Below are 23,690 nucleotides of genomic sequence, written 5' to 3'. Positions count from 1 at the left end.
CGCTGGCGGCTGCCGGCCCGGCCGCCCCTCGGCGCGGAGCCCAGGCGGCTGGGAGGCTGCCCGGGCTGCGGCGGGAGGGATGTTCGCCCACCTGGACACAAGGGCTGGTTATGTCGAGAGCTGCCGGCAGCGGCACTTCCCAGCGCTGCCCCCGCGGCACGGCGGGGGCGGGCGGGCAGGGATGCTCTGGCTTCTGCCGGGTGGAAAAACTTCAGCCACGTCCCACGGGGAGCAGAAGAGCGAGAGCACCGCTGTGCTCTGCAGGCCGCAGGTAAAGCCGCAAGCACAGGGGACAGAGTGGCCCAGATCAGAACGTGCCCGCTCCCCGGCAGACCCGCAGGAGCCCAGAGTTTACTTTGGGAAGCACGGTGCCTGCTCCCAGCCTGCCATCCTGCTGCTGGGTCGCAAGGAAATCCAAAACAAAGCACGCTTACCTTTACAGACACCAGAAGACAACTTACAACTTGCACGCTGAAGGTGTAGGGGGGGTGTCATCGTTTATATTTTTGGGGGGGGGAGGTGACTGTGTTTAAAGAAAAAGACAGCAGGCACGTTACTCTGACACTTTCTGCAAAATTAGTTCGGTTACTGCAGGCACCCAGCTTCAAAAGCTGATGGTGCCAAAGAAGTGTCAAAGAAGCAGTGCCCACTCTCCTGCTCTAAGGACCAGCTTGTGCATTCTACTGTTGTAGTGAAGTTACAAGACCCACGTATTGCACAGCTGAAACACAACATCCTACTTGGAAATTTACACCCATCTGATCCAAAAATTGCTGGCAGACTTTGAAAGCAACAAATACTAAGGCAGCAGTTTCTGTGCTTGACCTCACTCCCAATAGCGGAGCACCCACCATCAAAGAGCCACCCTACCCCTAACTAGCGCTAGGAGTACAGAACAACTGCATTTGCAGCACAAGACGTTTCAGAGCTAAAACAGTGGATGAATTCCACAAAGAAGGATATAGAGAAATCAAAAGCAGCGTGGCCACCAGGTCAAGGGAGGGGATCCTGCCCCTCTGCTCCGCTCTGGTGAGACCCCACCTGCAGTGCTGTGTCCAGCTCTGGGGTCCTCAGAACAAGACATGCATGGACCTGCTCAAGCAGGTCCTCAGGAGGGCCACAGAGATGATCAGGGGGCTGGAGCACCTTCCCTGTCAGGACAGGCTGAGAGAGTTGGGGTTGTTCAGCCTGGAGATGAGAAGGCTCTGGAGAGACCTTAAAGCAGCCTTCCAGTGCTGAAAGGGGGCCTGTAAGAGGGGGGGCAATCTTTTTAGCAGGGCCTGCTGCAATATGACAAACGGTAATTCAAGATCAAGTGGGACGGGGCTCTGAGCAACCTGGTCCAGCTAAAGGTGTCCCTGCTCACTGCAGGGGGGTTGGACTGGAGGGCCTTTAAAGGTCCCTTCCGACCCAAACCATTCTATGATTCTACAAAACGGATTGTTAATTTACATTCATGAGAACAGACCTAGACTTCCAAATGAGAACAATCGAGGCTAAACGAATAACCAGAGGAAGAGAGTGCATTGGTTGTCTGATTCTATGTTTAGCATCACTTAGAAAAAGCAAATAGGATACAGAGATTATAAAAAGTGCCTACAATGCTAAGTGTAAATACAGGTTTGGGCATTTAGAAAGCTAAAGGCTCAGCGCCCAGAGCAGAGCTACCACAAGTTACAGGAATGACATGGAAGAACACAGAAGAAAAATGCAGCAGAGGCAACACAGGTAACGGGCCTCCATAGGAATACAAGTTAAATCTGTAACAGTTACATAAAGTTAAAAAGGATCCATATCAAACTCCTTGGAAAACGCTACCTTTAAAGTTGTGCAAGTGTTTTCCTCTGGCTTTTTCAAAGTACAAACACCAGACAACTACCAACAGAAAACCAGATATGCCACCTTACCTTCCTGAAAAAAAGCTGTACATCATCTGTGGCTGTACCACACGAACAAAGATGGTAGGTCACATCGGAAACAGAGCACCCACAACAAGAAAAAACCCGTTAGTGATCACTTACACCTATGGAAGACCCATTGCGGAATTTATCCGGGCACAGCCACCCCTTTTCACAGCAACACCTTGGTAGCTCTAAAATATGCATAACAAGTTCTTGTAAAGCCCACATTATACATTTAAATGCGAGAACATCAGCAGTCTGCTGGAACAGACCATTTTTTAGCCCAAAGTTTCTCTTTCACAACTTCACACAATCCCCCTTCCCCATCATTTAAAAAACTCTGTTCTAACCTCTTTAAACAAATGGGGACCTGAAATCCACCGTCTTGTAAGTAGTTTCATGAGTTGGCCACAGGGTTTTTCAACTAATAATTCTAGTGTTGATCAACAGTAGTGCTTTGCAATGCCTGAAACTGTGATGCTTTGATACAAGTTTACAATATAAATAAGCCCACTACTGCTATTTATTTTGTTTAAAGGATATGTCAGAAAATTATAAAAATTTCAGAATTCATTTAAGAACTACCGGATGGAAGTGGGGCTACAAGGAAAATTATTTAAGGGACCAAACAGGTAAACAAATTATTGAATTAAAAGACAGGGAAGAAGATCCATGCCAGTGCATCACTGACAGGTCACTACCATTTTAATCAACAGCAAAACATTTGTGTTAGTTAAATGTGGACGAACTTCACAAAGCAAAACAGACAACACAGAAGGCAGCAGAACAGCAAGGCACCCCTGAGAATTAAGTTACCCAGGAATCTAGACAAATACGAGATAGTACAAGTGGAAATTCATGTTCAGCCATGTGAATACTGTGAACTCGGGCTGCAGGTGCCGAGACCACGGGACATACATGACAATGCTGAATTCAGATTCGGGGTTCTCATTAACAGAGGAATACTGACAAAAAGCAAAGCAAATGCAAAGACAAGTCACAAAATGACTGCAGGAGTTACAAAAGCAGTAATTAAAAAAAAATCGATTTATAGGGAAAAAGGTTAACAGTATCAGTTTGTTGAAGTGGAAGGGTAGCTACAAGGGGTCACGATGAAAAGAAACATCGTAGGCTGAAGTTTTCAGAGCAACACAAAGTCCAACGTAAAACACTGCCTAATCAAGTAAAAATTCTCCAAGTCACTACATGGACAAGCTTACAGTTTCACACATTATCTTGAATACCTAATAGCACTGACATCAGCTTTGTTTCCACAGGGATATAGTCTCAGGAAAAACACATATAGAAACAGAAGAAAATCCACTGTGGATTTACGAAGGTGCAAAATAAAACGAGACACGGATCTGACTATGTATTTAAAATACAGAAGGGCAGCAGCAAGCTGGAGGTGGTAAGGCAAAACCCGCCAATTTTGGCTGGAAGAGTCACCAAGAGAACAGCCGAGGGCCCTGCTGCCTGTGACAGTTAAAATTCACAACTGGACAACACAGATGCACAGACCCAAACCCTAAGGATCGAGATGACGTGGAGCAGGATGGGTGTCCTCATTTCCCCCCACCGTAAGCGAAAATACCAGTTTTTCTCCTTTTACAGTAATAGGGCCAAGTCAATAGTCAAAGACAATAGACACACTTACTGTGCTGAAAATTAACTGCAGGCCTGTTATAAGGACCCATGACAACTACGTTCAAACATTTCTTCTAGGCAATGAATCATGATTTTTCATTACTTAAAACCAGCTGAACACCATTTAAAAGCAATTTCTTTTACATTTTTGGATTTACATATCAAGCTACACGGAAACGTGGCTTTGTACTTTAGGGGAGTTTTCCTTGAAAGGAAGGAAATAAATAATGAAATTCCAGCTGTTCTGTCACGTAATCTGTGCTTTACGCTTTCCTTGTGTATGAAAATCATGTGCCAAATAAGATTCGAAAATTCAGCAAGCTCTAATCCATGCATCCTTTATTCCATTACAATCACTGTGTTGCATTCTAGCAACAGGACACAAACTGCAATCAATCGCGATCAATTTATACAACAATCTGAGGCTTACAGTACATTTAAGGCCTTTAAATTTGGAAAAATTAGACCTATGCTAGTAGTGTAACAATTTTTAAGTGTCTTGCATTTCTGATGCATAATCTGTGCGATTCCAGTGTCAAAGAATCAAATTACTTTAAACTAAAAAGATCAGCTCAATGAAAATTTAGTTACATAAATTCATCAAAACATAAATGTGTAAATTTTTTTTTGTCCTGGAAACTTTATAAAACTTTAATAGCAAAATAATATAGGGATAAAAACATATTTTAACAAAATGTATTCAATCATATACAAACCAGAATTTTGCAGTTTATTGTAACTAGACTTAAATTAAAACTACCAATTAAGAATCTATGCACAATGTAAATTCAAATATGTACAGTACTTTTAAAAAGTCTACAGGAATGCTTTACAGAAGGAAATGTCTGTTATGGCTATTATTCAGACCATCTGAATATTAAAATGAGTTTTCTAGTAGTAAATTTACACATTTATTTTTAAACAAAAGCAATTTTGTCCCTAGTTCCTTTAAGAATATTCCAGTTATGCTTATACAGGTAATGGAGTGGTCGTTACAGAGTTTAGCCCCATACAGTTTATTTTCAGGAAAAAGTATATTTAAATAATTTACTCGGGAAGATCAGTAAGTTAACAAAAGAACACTAGAAGGGAGGGGGGGAAACTTCATCACAATAACTTTCCAGTTACAATACCACAGCTAGAAACTTTACAGAGAAAGTACTCCCTTAGATCGAACCCACGGCTGATTGCTCGGAACAAGCTGTAGCTCATAACAGTTGTGTTCTCCACACTGAGAACACTGGGGAAAAAAAGTCTCTGTAGGACAGAATTATAAACGATCTGAAGTGAGACAGAGAAAACCGATCTTCGATTAACACAGCACTAGGTAAAAAGTGTCCCCATAAGCAGCTAGTATTCCCACTTCCTTCAGGGCAACGAAGCTAAAAATTGTTGGAATTACAGTAGTTGACCATAATTGTGTGCATTAGTAGAATAATTTCCAGATATAAAAGACAAATTTCATCAGATGTTTGATTAGAACACCCTAAAGACAGGGTATTTCTTCATAGTATAAAGCTATTACAGCTATCCAGTTAAAGCATGTGCAAAACCAGGTAATTTCTTCTGTTCACAGTAACTGAGGTAAAATCAGGTAGGCTTCTTCAGGAGTTGGGAAGTTCATGAGATATGAACTGTTTTAGTCTCTCCAAGTATTGTGCATAAAGCTCTATGTCATTATGCCCAGCCCCTTCCACCCAGAGGGGCTCTACTGCTCGTGGACATCGCTCATACATGGCCAGGCCGTGGGAGAAATCGATTACCTCATCTTCGGTACCATGGATGACCAGCACAGGAGAGGTTACTTTAGATATCTTGTCAATGCTGGGGGATGGAAAAGACAGACATAGCTTAGTTTGGGGCTGTAACTTTCATACCATCAAAGCAAGCAAGCTTAACTGCTGATACACGATCCAGTCACCACTGCACGTTTTCAAATAGCTGCAAAACATTGGAGTTGTGCCCACGTGATATGGAACAAGGCTCACTCCCAAAGCGCACATGTAAACAGGAGCCTGCACTGCCACCACCATCATCCCACTGGTTCTAACAATAATAGGCAGCACACAAATAAAGTTTGGCACAAAGAAAACCCCAAAACAATGAGCATATCTATCACAAAAAACACCTAGAGGCAAGTAAGAGTCCATGGGACAGGCTGCCAGTGTGGACTCTTCACATTACACATTATCACCTTCCAATTTAACAGATTAGGAACTAATTCACTACATTCCAGTCATAAGACTTTGTTCAATAAAAAAGCCTCAGCTCATGAGGTTTGAACCTGTCTTTAACCCCCCAAATTAAGCAGATTCAGCTAAAGAAAAACAATCAGTATAAAGAACAGATTGTTTAAGTTCAAATTACAAAAGAGAAAGCAGAGAGAAGAGTGTTACACAAGAATATTTAACTGCAAACGAAAAGAAACTCACACAGGGTTTTACTTCATGAAACCAACTTCTTCACCAGCTCTGACTGCAAAGTGGCCTTAAACTTTTCTCCTGTTGTTCCAGCTACACTTAGCAGACCAATATAGCTAGTGACCACCTCTCACAGGAAAGCAGGTTCAGAGGAAAGGGAAGAGTGACAAAAGCACCTTCACACCTAAGAGTTCATAATTGGGGTTTTCTGGCCTGAAGTGTACTGGTAGCACATGAACTTAAACGTGGTAAACAACAGCCTTCTCTGTCTTCATGCAGGCACCAGCTTCTATTTCCAGACAGTCATTTCGTGTTGGTAGTTACTCCAACTTAGTACATACACACCAAGTGCTAATGACCCCTCAGCTTCCTACCAGCTCCACTTACATCAACAAATGGAGGAATTGGCTCAGGACATTATGCAGTATGGGATTAAGTGGGTGGGAAAAAAAGAGTGTACAGTAATATTTGATTTGACGGAAGGACAAGTCTATTTCTTTATGTTATTGAATAAAGGGTGCTCAGATTTTCCTGAAGAACGAGAAAGCATGCAATTTTGGTAAGACTAGAAATTTTACAGTGATCAAGACTGCTTAAAATGATTAAGAAAAACAGACGCCAACATACACTGACTTAAAAACAGGTTTAAAGAAGCTTTATGAAAATATAAGGTTAATTAAAAATTAAGATGTACACTGAAGCACTAAACCTCATGCATATAAATCTCAGCATATAGTATTCTAGAGAGCTGTCATTGGTATTCCAGTAAACAGCTGAGTGTAAACACATTTCTGTGTCTGTCTCAATACTTATCCAAAAAACCAGGCTTCGTGTCATTTAAAGAGGAAAAGTGTTATTTAAAATTAAAATGCAGCCCATTTCACTTTTCCTGTCTGGAACTTGAGTTGTGTGCAACTATGCCGAACGTAGAAAAATATCCTAAGAACATGAGAGATATCAGAATAATGCAGATTTTTTCCCCATAGCTTTCATCCTTAATATTATAGCCAAATGTAAGTACTTTATAATCAACATGCTATATAAACTGAAGCCTTAAGCCCATGAAGGGTCTGTCCCCAAGCTCCACAATATGACAGACTTGTCAGCTATGCACAGCTACAAAGATGAGAACTTAGTATCTAGCCACTAAAATTATGTATAAACATTTATTGTAGGAAAACCCTTTCACTTCAGTATTCAGATAACAAAAGTACTTTTTCATGTATGTTCACAGACCATTAAGCTAGATAATATTTGTATTTTCAGAAAACTGGAAAGCGTCCCATTGCCCACTCAGCCACTCGTAAGGCAGTATCTAAACTGCACGTCAGACTTACTTAGTATTCTCAGCCACACCGCTCTGCAGCTAGAAAAATCTACAGAGACCAGATTCTCATGGAGTCCCAACATAAAACGCGCATAATAGCAATTCACTGTAGGTGCACACAGAACTATTTTGTTTCCCACTGTGAAGACAGACAGTTGAGCTGCACACATTCACAAAAGTGCACTGCTGTTATTTTCACTGCCTACAGTAGAAGTGAAGTCAGACTGACAGCAATGAACAGCTCAGTAGGGTAAGAACAAAATACTCAAGTGCTACAGTACAGCTGTTGTCACCATTCCGCCTTCCCACTTTCTTTTTTAAACTGTTATTTGATTTGGCTGATATCAGTTAATCACTGTTACTTTTGTGACCAGAGCTATTTTTAATGCTTTGTTTTTCCCCCCCAGTCACAGAAACATTTGTAAATACTGGACTTCAGGTTTACGAATGATCAATGAGTTGGAGTACAAGTGTTTCAAATTCTGCACCTTCAACAATGTAATTACTTAATAACCTATTTGGAAGAATTCTAAACACAGGGACTGGACATAGATAGTGAGAAAGCCACTACGACTTGGTCGCTGTTACTTCTAGCTGTTTTGGCAGACGAATCTACGGCCTCCCCCACCTTCTAATTTTAATCTGTTGTAACCAAAATAAAACAAACATAACAAACGCCATGAATATCTCTACTACACTTATGTGCAAAGCCACGCTTTGCACAAGACTTCAGCGGGTCTCTGCTCTGTCTTCTCCCTTCCATGGGCCACTCAGCTTTTCATCTGTGCCTCCTCTCACCCCCCTCAGGTCTATACACACTGCTATAAAGAGGCTGGCTTCCCCTCTCATATTCTCCCACAATTTAAACTGTGTCAAATGAGAAGTTTTAGAAGATTCCTGGAACATCTGCTGTTCTCAGGACCTATAATATTCCAAAATATTTGGATACTCTAATTTAGGTCTGTTGCAATTGCTTTTCAAATGAAACACCAGGCTACAAAGGTTTTATCTTGAAATCAGTTGTATATAGTTTTCTGTACGTAAAATATTCTAGAGCTTCTTAAAACAAGCTCAAAATCTTCCAAAAGAGGGACAGCAACTTACTTTATTTTGGTCACAGACATTAGGATCTTACATGATCTCCATCAGGGAGGAACACACACAAGTCTTGGGATCTTTAGTGATTTTATATGGACAGCATACCAGAGATGCACAAGTGTTTTTACTTACAAGGACCAAAGGCAAAGAAACATTAAATGCATTCCCTTGAGATTATAAATGAAATGCAGAACCAAGCTGAAAAATTAAGACACCAGCCTAACAGCCTAGCCCCCGACCATCTCTTGTTTCCTCCCTTTAAAAGCAGCAATTACCCATACCTTTTTCCTCTGCTGATCTGGTAAAGCTACAGCAATATTTTAACAAGCAGCTTGGAAAAGCACATCCATTTCATGATATCCTATTACATTCTAAATCAAAGTTGACTGAGGTGTTAGAAGTGTTAACAATTACTAATTTGTTAGTCATTAGCCTGAAGGACTTAACAGTGTACTATCAGTTGTTAAGCTATTACCCCAAACTTGACCCATAACACAGGAGAAAAAAATAGTTGTAAACACTAAGACTTTATTTTTTCATTGAGCTATCACATCAGTTTGAGACTGACAACAGCCTCTTTCTTACATGGTGAATCTCTGCTTGGATTTAGAAGGGGTGCATACCTGAAGTTTAAAAGGCAGGTGACAATTTAATAAAGTTCCCTGGAAAGTTACACAGCTAGTCCCTTTTAAGCACCTGAAGAGCATGCTGAGTATAGAACAACCCTCTCTGCAGCATTCATACATACCTTGGAAAAGCATCAAAGCAATAGGTTTTCCTAGTGTCAGGAAAAGCTACCCGTAATCCAGACATCAAGGGAGAATGAAGGATTACTGCTGCACACTCGTACCGAGATGCCAGGTCTACTGTAGGGACAGTACCAATACTCTGACCATACAGAATAATGTTCTCAGGACTAACACCATACCTGCAGAGAAAAGAAACATCCCTTAAAAAAACCACCAACAAAACAAGTGACACATTTCACATCACAAAAGCAAGAAACAAACAAAAGGAGAGAGGGATAAAAATCAAAGTAACCCTCCTATCCATTGTAGCTCTTTAAAATCTATTCCTAGGAGACACGAGTTTACAAGTCTAAACTTTAAAACAGTCCAGTAAAGTACATCATCAAAATATTTCACAGGCTGAAGAGAACGTCAAAGAAGGAATGTCAGCTTGTCTGTTAATCTTCACCATCTTCATGAACACCTTCCATCTTTCACTCCACAGCACAGCAAATTATGTATCAGACTTCCCTGCTATCCAGAGTCACTCTCAGGAATTTAAATTAGATTTTCTGGAGGGTAACAACATTTCCACCACTAAACAAGACAGTTACTCCTCTGCCCACCTTCCTTTCCATGCAGCTGGAACAAAAAGACCAAACTGCCTTGTTAGCGTAGCTGAAGACACCAAAGAGGATAAAAATTTGACAGGACAGTTCTGTTCGTTTTTTCAATTACTGATCAGTGCAAATTATTCCTCATTTTTCTTTTTCAGTTTAAAATACTTCACACTTATTTTGTGACTATAAAGATACATCATCCCATAAAATTCAGGGTTCATAGGGAGTCCTGGATGGCTCCCCAATATTCCCATCCAGTCTATAAAACCATCCCAGCTTCTGTGCTGTTTCACAGCTGCAGAAAAGTTGAGGATGATACTAATTCAGTTTTTACTTAAAGTATGTAAAATATAAAGGGATTTGGAAGGGGCACAGGAGGAGGCGACAGTGGCTAGGAAGAAGTGAATAGCACAATAGCATTTGGCCACCACAACTTGTTAGGAACACTGCAAATCAAAGCTATTACACAGTTAATTATAAAATATTTACCCAGAAGACTTCTATGCATAACTCCACTTCCTATTGCAAGCCATATAAAGAATAATTGAGTGCAGAAGTGAATACATTTCTAGTAGAAAATAATCTGTGCAGAACATGTCTTTTTGCCAGTCTAGACTGCCTACAGTCCTGCTGTCACTGCTATGACAATGAAAATCAAAACCTACAGTTTAGGCTATACCCAATGTGCACCTGGAAGATTTCAAGTTCCTTGCCAAGCTGAGAGCGAGGTGTACAGCAGGCCTGGATAGTACTTGACTTTCAAGCAGCTAAATGATTGGGTATGTGCAAAAGAGAAAATTACAATGGAAGAATAATCAGTTAATAATTAAAATTACAATAGAAGAATAATTCAGTACTAATCATCTAACTACAGGCTGTCAAGACTGCCTGGCTTTACGATGAAGTAAAACTAGACTGAATTGTAGCCTCTGTGAAACGGGAATTTTCTTAGTATTTCTATACTGCTGAGCATAAGGGTGCTTTTGGCATCTACTGCAATATGAATAAGCAACTGTATAAAAATATCTCCCTGGAGTAAAATTTCATCCTCTCGGTAACCAAGCAGCAGCTCACGTTGGTGGTCTATCACCACAGTCATGTTTTTAAAAAGATGTTTTTAAGCTCTTTTAGGAGAATTTTTTCTCCCTTACTGTTAGAAACAGTCCATCACACAGTAGAGCCTAGTTGATTTTGGTATGCATGTTAACAGGAACTTGGAACAAAGTCTTGCCCTCACGGACTTCATTCTGGCTGTTTGGTGAGGGGGCATGTACCTTTGAAGGCAGCATATCATCAATCTGCTGATGTACCAGCTGCTGCATCGTATTAAAGACCGGCAGAAACACATCAACACCAAGGTATACAAGAAAACGGGACTGGAACAACATCCTCTACGTGGCACTTACGTAAGGATGGAATGATACTAACGCTGGTAGGTTATGCAACACCATCCTGAACTCTAGTACCATGACAAATGTCGAGTCACCTTTCTAGAAGTTTTACAATCTAAGCAGTATATAGAAACAGATGGTTGAATGAGAATCACAGGATAACAGAATAGTGCAGGGTAGGAAGAGAATTCCTTCCACACATACAATTGCCTTTGTATGACAGTTTTCTTCAACATTGATTCACTTTGGATTATGCCTTGTGATGTTATTTTGTTTCTGAAAACAGCTGATATTGCCAAGTGGAACACCTTGCTGCTGTGGCAATAGATACCCTAGAAAAATTCTCAATTTCATAGTATGCCAGTTAAAGCCAGATACAGTCTATGGCATCATTAAAAAAACCCAGAGATCTCTGAATTTTCAGTAGCCTTTCATCACTAAATAAATGCTACAACTACTCAGTATTTCACTCCGCAGAAGGGCAATGTGACAATTTTGACCAAACAAACAAACAAATCATAAAAGGGTATTAGGACACTGAGCACCTGTAGCCTGTCATTAGGTCAAATGTCTTTTCTACTTCATATTCCTACTGCCTGACAACTAAAATAATCTCTGGGACTGTTTTAGTTAGGGACAGTCCAACCTCCCAAGGCAGTTGAGTTACTGTAACAGATTTATCTTTTTATGCCCTTTACCATTAGGCCATCAATCAGAAGGTGAGACATGAAGCTTACTGCAAACATCAGCAGAACCATCTACATGTAAAATTTATTGCAAGGCCAAAGGACCTATGACAACTCATAAGCAAGGGCCATGAATAATTGACACGCACGAGGTTCTCTGAGCTGAAGGCCAGGGCTTGGCTCTGCGATACTCTTGAGTTTTCATGAACGCTGCCCAGCTGGTGACTCAGCAAGCACCATTCAACTGAGGTACACGATGACCTGCAGATTTTATCTTTAAAGTACAGCATCCCATAAGTAAAGGCTGGGTCCCCTCCCGACACTGCAAACTCCCTTGTGGTATGAGATTCTTGTGCAACAGGAATAGTGATACAGAAAGTGAAACAGAAGAGAGGATGAGCAGACGTGGATAAGAAGGCAGCAATGAAAGAGAAACTAAGCGATGTCGAAAAAAAAGGAAAGAATGTGACAGAAAAAGGCAAAAGACATTCTGAGAAAAGAGGAATCCCGTTACAATCTGCTCTCCTATTAAGGAAGAAAGTCCTTCCACCAGCTGAACAGCGGCTCCTAAAAATATCTTCCTTGAAACACACGAGCTTTGGTCTCTGTGGAAACAGAGCTCCATCCGACAGAGAGGGAGACCCAAGTTAAATTTATGGGTATGCTCCTGCACTCCTATGGAGTCCATCAGTGTTCAAGACAAGCAGGGCAACACTGGATGTGGAAACCAGCCTTCAGCAAAACCAAAGTAGGAAGCAATTCAAAACATTACCATGGGCATCTGTAAAATACTGATTTGACAAGGGGAAAAAAATAAAGGGAAAAAGAGGCAGACATGCTTTTTTCCCCAAGGGAAGTCAATTACTGACAAATGTGAAGCTTCTGCCATGTAAAATGACGCCAGCATTTCTGCTACCCCTTACTCACACTTAACAGCGGGCAAAGTACTCCGTCCTACTCTACTCTCAATAACCCACGATTAGATTATGAGTATTATGGATTCCATTTCTTATGTGTGCAGAAAAAACCCAGCTATCTTCACAAGCAGTACAGCTGTCTGCCCCTACAACTTCCCAAACCAGGCCAGGTCAGCTAAGGCACCAACACACTCCACAGTTACTATTAACATAGTAATTTCAACCCCTCCCTCTATTACTGCCTCAATTTATAGAATTAGGTTTACAAGCAACTCTGGTCTCCTTATGCTGACATGAACTATGTGCACAGAACTTGCCTATTAAGAATCCACACCCCAGCCTCTTCTACTTACTCCGGCACAGAGTAGTAAGAGACCTCACTCACTCCAACAGGTCAGGGGGACAGAGGAGATTGGGAACACTGCTAACAGCAAGTACAGCAAAGGAGGATGGGACACAGTTACTTCTAGCTCAGTCTGCTTAGCCGTACGGTTGTGGCTTGGGCCATGTCCCTCCTCAGTTTCCTCATGCAACACAGACAGTGGTATCAATTGCCTTTGTGAAGTAGTTAATGCCTTTTGGCTGACAGCACTACGTACAAACTATGCAGTATCACAAAGCATCTTTAATTATGACCACAAGATACTGATTACACACACACCCCCCCACGCCCCGGCTTCAGCTTTGAGTGATACAGATGGAAAGTCTACCATCGCTATTTTTACTCTCTCCTTACTCAGTTGAAAGCACTAGTGGAATGTTGCTGCAGGGACTACAGACGTGTCATACAGCTGAAGCCTTGCAATGTTCATGGCCAAAGCTACAGCATCTGTGCCAATCCTCAAAGGTGCTAAAGACATATTCATTCATGAGATTCACTTCTTTCAGTGAAGTTAGCCACACCTTTTATTTCCAGTTTTGAAGTTTTAAGGTATTTGCTGTCCCAATATTCCTTACCTAAGCTGGAAAGCATATAGAACAACATGGATATAGCAACAGCAACACATCAGTTTTCAGTAACAGTCACAGTAACTATCCAGGCAGAGCATTTTGGCTACACAAAACCCATTTTGTAATGCTGTTGAGACCTGCTGTTTAACTGCTACTACGGTAAGGCAGCTACCAGTGGTCAAATTCTTCCTTATCACACAGTACATAAAGGTAAAAGGCCAGAAAAATCAAAGCAACCAGCTCGGGCATTCTTGCACAGAGATTGTTTCCCTCTCAAGGGAAACACCATGACAAAACAATTCATTTTCAAGATACACAGAAAATCCAGCACACCTCAGGAACGACATAAATCACACCACATTTGGAGGAAACAATGACTTCTAGAGTATTTTTACTAGCACATACATGTGCTCATAAGATCTTCCTAGTCTAGTCTTCAAGCCTGTTTCTTCCTGTTTATTCAAACTCATTTGTCACTATTCACTCCCTTTTCAAAACGCATTATTTCTAAACTTTATAATCCAAAGAAACTTGGATCACTTGTTAAGAAACACAGGTAGTTTTTTTCCTATAGCATCATTACACACTTCCATAAGATATGGAACTACATTTTAAGAAATAAGCAGCTATTTAACCCAGTATGAATCTAAGAATCTAATTTTGGGGTTAGAAAGGAAAACCAAAAATCCTCAATTAAGTACAAGTCCCACATGCAGATTGCACACCTTGAACAAGAGCTTATGTCATAGTGATGACAAATAGCCAAAGGAGGATAGTGAAAGCATGTCAGAAACTAATAAGGACTAGGCAAAAGCTAACACAATTACACTGAAGGAACAATAGTGCAGATAAGAAAAACATCTGCTGACTAGAAGTTGCCCAAAGGTAACCTATCCTCATTGTAATACAATTAGCATAGTAAAAACCCCACCCACAGGTAGGGTAGGGAAAGCCCTCTACCCACTAAAGCCCCTTCCCCACAGAACATGCATAGCAGAAAACCAGGATACTGTGACCTTAAGTAAAGGCAAGACCTCGCAAGAGGCAGTAAGAGCAGAGATGTCTAAGCCAGTTGTAAAAGTAATTGTGAAAGTACTGGTAACAGTTGCTCAAGATGTGCGAATGCTTACTGTGCAATAACTGGGGTGTGCTGGCTTTGTGACGTTACCACCTAGCACCCATCTCTGTGCAGACATGAATTAAACAAGTATCTTGACTACATGTGTTTTTTGGCTCATTGCACACTGGGTAAAAGAACCCTGATTTTGGGGACAACATTTTGGTGACCACGAAGGGATAGTCATAAGGCCTTGCCTGGATCAGACCGGACAGGACTCCAGCACGCACTGACCTGTTGATCGGGGACTCCTGCGGACCCCTCTGGCGTCAGGGCGGTGAGCGACTTCAAAGAGCAACACCAAGAAGAGATATTTGTACATGGGTGAAAGGAGGGCAAACTCCTGGACTGGTGAATATCCTATTTTACTACCACAGAAAACGACTGAGTTGCACTGAGATGCTCAGCAAAGGGTGTCTTAATTGACCAGTGGGGTGAGAGCCAAGTGCGCATTAACTGCTGACCGGGGGGTCGTAGTCATAGGTAGTTGGGTATTTGGTTGAAATGGGATCAGGCCAATCCACAATTCCTCCCTGTAGCCCTTGGGGTTGTATTTTGAAAAACTGGAATAAGTTTGGGGTAGATTCAATGACTAAAGAAAAAAAAAACCCTACTGTAACCAAGGTGGCCAACTTATAAATTGGATGGTGGTGAAGTCTGGCCAGCAAATGGATCGGTGAACCATAATACTATGTCACAACTGATGGTGTTTTGTCGCCAATTTGTAAAATGAGATGAGGTGCCTTACCTTGGTGCCTTTATGACTCTGTATAAGGACACCAATACTAAGAAAACATGCGGATTAGAAGGAGGTATGTTAATGCCATGTATTGAGGAAAAGAAGAAAAAGGGAAAAAACCATGTATCTCTAGGTTGTGTGGGTAAGGAACAAGAGGATGTACAGTTCCTAGCCCCTTCTTCCCATCCCCCATGTAATCCCAGGGCCAAAGGGGAAGAAAAATCAGGAAAATTCAGAAAGAGCTAGGAAAGAAAGGAAACGAGAAATGAGGGGTTTAGCCCTATTTCAAGTAGAGCGAGAGGACATTCTCGGCCAGTGACACAGGCCCTGCTGAGCCAGGCTGTTGGGATGGAGGGTATGCAGTCCTCATGCATGTCCCTTTTCCTGCTGCAAAAAAAAGTCTGTTGGTTTCTACCAAGGGAATCCTGAAGGAGTGTATCAGCTTTTAGAAATGATTATGCTGACTCACAGCCCTAACTGGGGGGACAGGTGGGCTCTGTTGAATACCTTTTTTACTACAGAGGAAAGGAGAACGGTGTTAGACAAGGCAAAAGAGGAGGAAGGGAAAAAAGGAACCAGCAGGAGGATCCCAGTCAATATTTGTCTTTAAGGGAAGATCCAGAATGGGATCCAAATATTGGTTTAGGAAAAGCTAAACTGAAACAGTACCAACATTTGATACTGATACATGGAATACAGCATGGGGTCCCCAAACCGAAAAATCTGTCTAAACTATATGAAGTTAGACAAGAACCCAAGGAAAACCCTGATTTTTGGGACAATAGGACTTTTATGTTAAAAAAACCTGAACAACAGACATTTGGTCAATAAATGTTATTGCAAGTAATTTACAATACTAGAACAAAACACTGAATTTCACATTGTGCTTCAGCAAGTACCACTCCAGCGTGTCAGCTGAAATACCACAGAAATACAGCAGATTTTCAGCCTAAATGCCAACGCTAAATTGAGAGCAAGGCATTAGATTAAGTATTTTTGGTGTTAACCATAACAACAACTGTCAAATGAGAAAAATCAGAATTATTTCCAGATTCACAGGAAACCCTGGCACACAGCAAGAGACCTCGTGCCAGTTTCTCACTCCAGTTTCCTTGAATTCACACAAACATAGGTCTAAAACTCTTCACTGTTTTACTAAGCACAATAGACACTGACTCTTTAAACCATGTGATGTCTTCTTCCTCCTCTACCTCCTTCCTGTCCAATACATATATGTACTATGTGATTCAAGTTCAGGTACAGCAGACCCTCTTTGACTTCACATTTTTACTGTAGTAAGAGCCAAAAGCAGCTTGCATAGTATTCTGGCTTATGAAGCTGCAAAGAGAGACAAATTTTTTGGCATATATCCCAGCACACTGTCACAGGAGCAGACAAGTAATTCCACAAATGTGTTCACACTCAAAATAATTTCAATGGCTGCCATAGAAATTTAATCATGGAATCTGCCACAGTTTTATATCACTATTATTTTACTGCCACACCAGACAGTCATTTGGTTATGCTATGGAGAAACTCCAGTGCTAACCAATGTAGGCTAACTAATACTGGAGTTACAGAATGAACCTATGACTCTTGAAAGTGCCCTCTTAAAGCTATTTTGGAAGTTCATTCTTTGCAAATATCACATCACTACAGGCTTGCTGGACTATGTGATCGTAGTGCTAATCAGTGATGTGCCAGCTTTCCTTTTCATGTAAATAAATGGATCAAGTGGAAGGAACTTCCAGGCACTTCTTAGGATGACCATCTGCACTGCAGTAACACAATTATACTGAAGCACAAATCACTAGAACTGCTCTTGATTTCTGTCTTGTGATAATCAGTGATCTGTTATGAAATATTGAGAACAGTGCTCCAAGTTCAACCAAGTCTTAAAAAGGATATTAAATATCACTCGTGAGCTCAAGCAACCGTGACAAAAGCAGGTGATCTACACACTGCTGAGCAGTGAAGCCACTGCAAGTTTGCCCTGAACAACCAGGGCAGGCAAAGGAAGGCTAGTTCATGGCATTGCCTGGTACAAACTGTAATGAAATTACATTTTAAATTAATTGAATTTTGCTAATCTACACTGAGTAGCTTTGGGGTGAGGGTTGGGTGTTTAGTTGCTGGGGGTTTTTTGTTTGTTTTTGTTTGTTTGGGGTTTTTTTGGTGGTTGTTGTTGTTGTTGTTTTTGTTTTTTAAAAAAAATCCAAATAATACTATTTCCTCTAAAAAATTGCTCCTTTTTCAAATACAACCTTAAACTATCTTGTGTTCATCTGCCTTGAACACAGGCTCCTGAACACATCATGTTTTGAAGTGGGAAACACCTTCCCTAACTAAAGTAAATCTGCTCAGGACTCAGAGCAAAACCAAGCACTCTTGAACAGTAAATCCATTCGCCTCCTTTCCCCCCCCCCCAGCTTCACCATTACAAGCCAGTTCCTTCTCCTCCTGTAACACCCATTTTGTTGGAGGATTTCATACCACACCATGGCATCACTTCCACATCTTATGTCACACATTTTGAGCCAATTTACCCCCACCCTGCCCCCAGCCCAGCCGTGCCACAGCTAAACCAGCCGGCAGGTAGCAGGTCCATTCTGCAATCTGTTACTCATAAATCAGGCTCTATCCTCACAACCATTTATAGTTAATGATCTCACAGCAGGGATCGTTTGACAAATGCAATCAGACTGCATCTATCCATTCTAATTTTTCAAGCATTTTTCAGAAATAAGAGTCAAAAAAGAAGTGAAACATAAGAGCATTAAAAAAATACATAGTATGCATCATCAGCCAGGTAAGATGACTTCTGCAAACTCGCCTTCTAGAAGAAATCTCTTTCAAGCTAGTTAAACAGTAGCAAAACATTGTAATATAAAAGACAGAATGAGCAGAAAATATGCAATCTGTGCTTACAGATCAATTTTTATTTTTTTTTTTTTTTTTAAGGAGCTACAAAGTAAAACCTCCTCTGTTTTCTCTTGTACTGAGAACTCAACTGTACTTATAACATGATTTTTCACCACCAGAATAACCCAGAATACTAAATTTTGGTGTTTGGTTTATGTCAGGTTACTCATTTGTCTACCACATTAACTAGCAGTTGCATGTATAAACAACAAACAGATTTGGAACAGTTGCTTCTGCCTGACTGAGGGTTTTGGTTTGGGTTTTGCCCCCCCGCCCCGACAGCAGGGAATGAAGAAACAAAGAGTTTTCATTAAACGTGCACTGAAATTTAAGCAGGAACTTATGCCATGAGCACGCTGATACAAGAACACAGTAATTTTGCCTCTACAATCATTAATTTTTTCATATCGAGTGAAAGTTAGCAACAAGGCCACTGACAAGCAAAACCAGACTGTTGTAGGACAACCAACCAAAGTGACCAACGATGTGGCTGAGCCTTCTGTTTGAACTCCTGCCTTTACCATTCCTCTACTTTGTGACAAAAGGCGAGTAACACTCCAACACTCAGTGTGCACTCACGCAATGAGAGGAAGGGAGCACTTTCCTAAATGAATTCCTAAATAAAGCCCCCTAAGAGTTGGGGGGTTATTTCATCTTCCTAATCACAGGAGCAAATTCAACCCAAAAGTGCTGTAAATTGAAAGATAAGCATCTACTAACCGTGGAAATAGGAATTAAACATGTGGATATATTCAAATGTAATTTCCCTCTCAACTTTCTTTGCTTTAGCAACCTTAGAAATCAACTAGAGTTCTGAAGCCAGCCCTACGTCACAAGGCACACGGTTATGGTTTTGAAGATACACACATGCTCTCTACTCCTCATAGTTTCTTGCTTCTCTTAAAGTGCACTCTTAGAGCAATCTCGATTCACACCATTTAGTCCCAAGACACAACGGGTAGATAGTATACCAAAATGATTCTCTCACTCCAGTTATTTTAAAACTAGAGCACTGGAGTTAACGTTAACAGTGTATTTTGCATTTAATTAAGATACCCTGCAGCAAATAAATGTGGAACGCAGAAGTCTAAAGCTTTATTTATCAAAGACAGGAAAGTTTCCACTGGCCACTAAGAACTGTCTTCATTGACCACAGCATCAATAATTGACAAAATCTCAGTCAGCTACATTGTATTATATACTCTTTACTGTAACCAGTGTACAAAATCTATATAGCCAGTCTCTGAGGTATATTTAAATAACCTGAGACAGCAGAGAAAATTCTGTTACTTTCATAGAGAAGCTCAGTCTATACTTTCTTCTGGGGTGAGGAATTCATTATCTTCACCCCCAGCTTCTCTCTCATCTCTATCCTGCTGTGGCATTTTTATTTCAACTGCACACATCATACTCTATGGTTTATAATACAGCAGAGCTAAGACAGACGAGCATACTCCTCAAAACATCTAAACAACATAACATTAAAACTTTGACAATCCTTTGACTGTTGCAAAACCCCTGCATTTTCACTGTGGATATCGCACATACAAAAGCTGAAAGAAGAAATAAACGATTCCCTAAATTTGTTCTGTTATAAGGGTTCTTATGAACAAGAAAGATTTGACGATATCCATGTACCTAAACACAGTATCTTTTCATATAAAGACTTCAGGTAAAACAAGTATGTGTCAATTAACATAGAAACTGTGCTTGGGGAAAAAAAAAAAAAAAGTCTCCTCCAATTCCCTAGGAAACTTTAAAAAAAGCCAAGCGCAAATATTAACACTGGTTATGCAGTCCCACAAGTTTTGTGCTTTCATGGCTGTTTCTTAGATTTCAGTTACTTCCAAACTGGAGAGCCTCGCCTTATTCCCGAGGCTGAAAATTCACGGTGAGCCAATGCATTCTGGCTCACCTCCCAAGCCCATCACATAACCTTCCTCACCACCCTCGGCTCAACACTGGGAGACTGAGGGTTTATAAGCCTGGAGAAAGCAATCTTGCTGCTCTCCAACAGTTCTCAAAGGTTTTTTGTTCAGGAGCAGTGTAGTATTCTTTTAGTACTCCCATCTGTTTACTGGAGCACCTCTGATACCTCAAGCTTGAGCACTACTCTTACCCTGACTCCTCCTCTCAAAGATTAAATTAACTTTCTGATGTATTTCCCTTACCTCTGCATACCTATAGCACCACGCAACAGCGCGAGGCCATCCTGCTGCAGCACTAATTGCCATGAGCTGCACCTATGCAAGATTTAAGTCTCTGACTCATGAGTTGGGATTACTTATCTGAGAAGCAGGGCAGTGGCTTTTGACCAGAGCTGCTGCCTGCTCCGCCCATCTCCAAGGTTTCTACCCTTTTGCCAGGTACAGCTCAGTTGCTCATAAAAGCAGGGGAAAACTGCTGAAGCGCTCAAACCAGAACAGTCAAGACAAAAAGAAATGGGACGAGTTTTCTTTAAATATATGAGGCTGTATTTCCTGAAAATATAGTTATCACTGTGTAAGTATGTAACAAAACAAGGCTAACCCTAAACTAATCAAGCTGCAAAGCTCACCTAAAATTTCTCACTTCTAGGTTTGCACAGCTGATTAGTTATACACTCTGTAACTTCATAAAAAAAAAAAAGGTATTCCCAACCTAAGGATCTTAAAAGTATATATATATATTCTGCTGAGGGCAATTGTGTGGATGCTCTTGAAGAATTAAATGGTTTGCTAAACTGGAATTAATCCTTCGGAGACTAATACTAGGAAGGTTAGATGAAAAAAAAAATTCAAAGCAGACTACTCAAAAACTTCTGATACCTATAGGGCTTGGTCCTGGAACTACCCAGGCTACTAGTACCACAACTAACTAAACTTTTTCTTTGGTGTGTGGGGTTTCTGTTTCATGACTTGTTTGTCTGATGGTTTTTTCCCATTCTTGCCTTCCTTTTGCATTCTTTTCCACCTATTTATTGTAATTTTATTTATATTTCATTCTCTAAGTAAAAGCTATTTCATCTACAAGTTTTACAAAGTACCTCATCTTTTCAAAGATTAACAGCATTAAATGACTAGTTTTGGTACGATTCTCTGATATAACTTGCAAGCCACTAAACGTGAAACATCTGGCATTGATATAGCACTTTCCTTAACAACTCTTACAGGCAATTGTAACTATATCCAAAAAACAAGCTGAAAAATAGATTCAAGTATTATCCCTGTAATGCTAACAGAGGAGAACAAAGAAAAAGTTGAACCATCTCAACAAACAGCAGGTGCTTGTATCTGAAATCCTATTACGCCAGACAAAGGTAAAGCCATTTTCACACTGTTCTTCAAAGATCCCTGGAAACCTGAACGCAGTCTCTCCCAGAGAACACCAGAGCCCGAGTCAGAGAGGATTAAATGGGAGCTGGAATGGATAAGCCCTTGCAAGTATGCAAGCAGACAAACTCGATGCAATATTTCTTCCCACCCACAAGCATTAGTATAGCTCTGGCAGTGACTTAAGAGTCTCCACCAGAAAGGGGATAAGAAGGCAGAAAGGCAGGATGAAGGACAAGAACAGCAGAGGTCCTGAAACAAAAGTGATTAGTACCCATGACCGGGCCTAATATTCCTGAAAAGAACCAACTGCCAATAAATGCATCTGTCCCCAGTACATAAATATTTTATCAGCCAGCATTATATGAAAATGACTCAGCTGGCAGCAGGATTTCGCTTTCCCTTATGTACTCAGATTAATATGGTCAAGCACTGTAGAATAACAAAGTTATTAAGACTGGACTTCTCAAAGATTTGCAGTATCTATCTCAAACACTGAAGGGCTCTATGCAGAAGCCAAGTGAAGAAGTGTCGTGGCCTGTATTTCCAGGAGAGCACACATCCTGCTTGGATAGTCCTCTTTAACTCTCTGGAAATATTTCATGTTTCTTTGAGTTACTCTAACCATTCCCACAGATTTAAAGAAGAAAGGCAGTATTTTCTTTTGATTTAAAAATCAAAACAATAGGCACTTCCTCTGCACTGCCATGTCTTCTGAATCATAAATAGGAAGAAATCCTTCTTGGATAAGTGACACTGTAACCTCTATTTTTCCCCCACCCCCAGAGAAGTGGAGAAAACACAAGTTTTGTCATGGCTCCAAACGCTGAGCTGTATCACCATGTGAATCTGTACGCGCTTCAGCACCTGCTTTCAAAGCAGCAGCAAATTCACAGCCTCGCAGAGAAACACTACTCTCTGATGAGTCTCTCCTGTCTTCTCTCAATTACCCATTTTCAGCTAGATTCATTAAATACTCTAACAAATACCAAGAGTGATAACTGCCAAATGGAAGACAACAGTAATTTCATGGAAGCAATCTATTACTAGAAAAGATTCTTTCAGCATCTTTTCAGAAATAAGAAAAGTGTACTTTCTCTGAGCCATTTTTATATTAGCACTCTGACTTCGAAATCACACTCATCAATTCCTTTCTTCCTAAGCATCCTCAAGTTCGCATCCTCAAGTTCTTCCATTCCTGTTGCTCAAAGATGGGCTGATTTGACTCTACCAGGATTAAAGATCTGTTGCTCCACAAAATCAATATATTATCAAGCCAATATTTAAATCTGCACTGTTTTACACTTCATTTTCCTCTTGCACACGTTCCTTTAATGAACTTTTAGCACAATGAACGTTCAGACCCCCTTACAATCAATATAAAGCTAAGATGATTAAAAAAATATATAGCAATCACCAGGATTAACAGCACCAGATGTTCTAAGACAGTAGACCACAGATAACTAGTTCAGAGCTTAAAAATCAAATTTCCTAGCCAAAGCCTTTATCACCACAAACCCAGGGGCTAAATCCCTCCTTCCTTCTCCCAGTAAATACTACTTAGAATTGTGAATAATGAAATTTAGCACAGTTTCTCCTGCGCACTTCTGTTCAGTTGAAGTGCTCATGAAGCTTGCCTTGTGCTCTCCAGGAACGTTAAAAGATGGCACAAAACAGTAATTTATTACAGAAGCAGATACCTGCATTTAATTATATGCAAAAAAAATTACCTATTTTAAAGTAACAAATGTTAACCTAAGAAATGTACTTCTGTACATTTAGAAAAGTACTAACTTTCTCACAACTTTCCTAAACTCACACCAGAAAATTCAGCCCTGAAACCAGGTCATATACACTTGTTCGGCTTATCCAGCTATCTTATCTGGGATCATCCGAGCTTCTATGGAGTAAAAGA

General features: G+C 40.7%; 1 protein-coding gene across 1 annotated transcript in view; it reads right to left on the bottom strand.

The window, feature by feature from the left end:
- Positions 1 to 4,568: 4,568 nt before the first annotated feature.
- The window catches only part of ABHD17C (abhydrolase domain containing 17C, depalmitoylase), a 30,956-nt gene continuing 11,834 nt past the window's right edge, over positions 4,569 to 23,690 (bottom strand). The window contains exons 2-3 of the mRNA XM_009951955.2: positions 9,142 to 9,321; positions 4,569 to 5,372 (exon numbers count right to left, since the gene is read on the bottom strand). Of these exons, the coding sequence (XP_009950257.1) occupies positions 5,153 to 5,372; positions 9,142 to 9,321 (400 nt within the window). The 3' untranslated portion in view covers positions 4,569 to 5,152. The remainder of the gene's footprint in view (positions 5,373 to 9,141; positions 9,322 to 23,690) is intronic.

This window comes from Leptosomus discolor, chromosome 11 (genome assembly GCF_034619465.1).
Source record: "Leptosomus discolor isolate bLepDis1 chromosome 11, bLepDis1.hap2, whole genome shotgun sequence".
Lineage (NCBI taxonomy): Eukaryota > Metazoa > Chordata > Aves > Leptosomiformes > Leptosomidae > Leptosomus > Leptosomus discolor.
The sequence above is the reverse complement of the archived record's forward strand: the minus strand, read 5'-3'. Positions and strand labels throughout refer to the sequence as shown.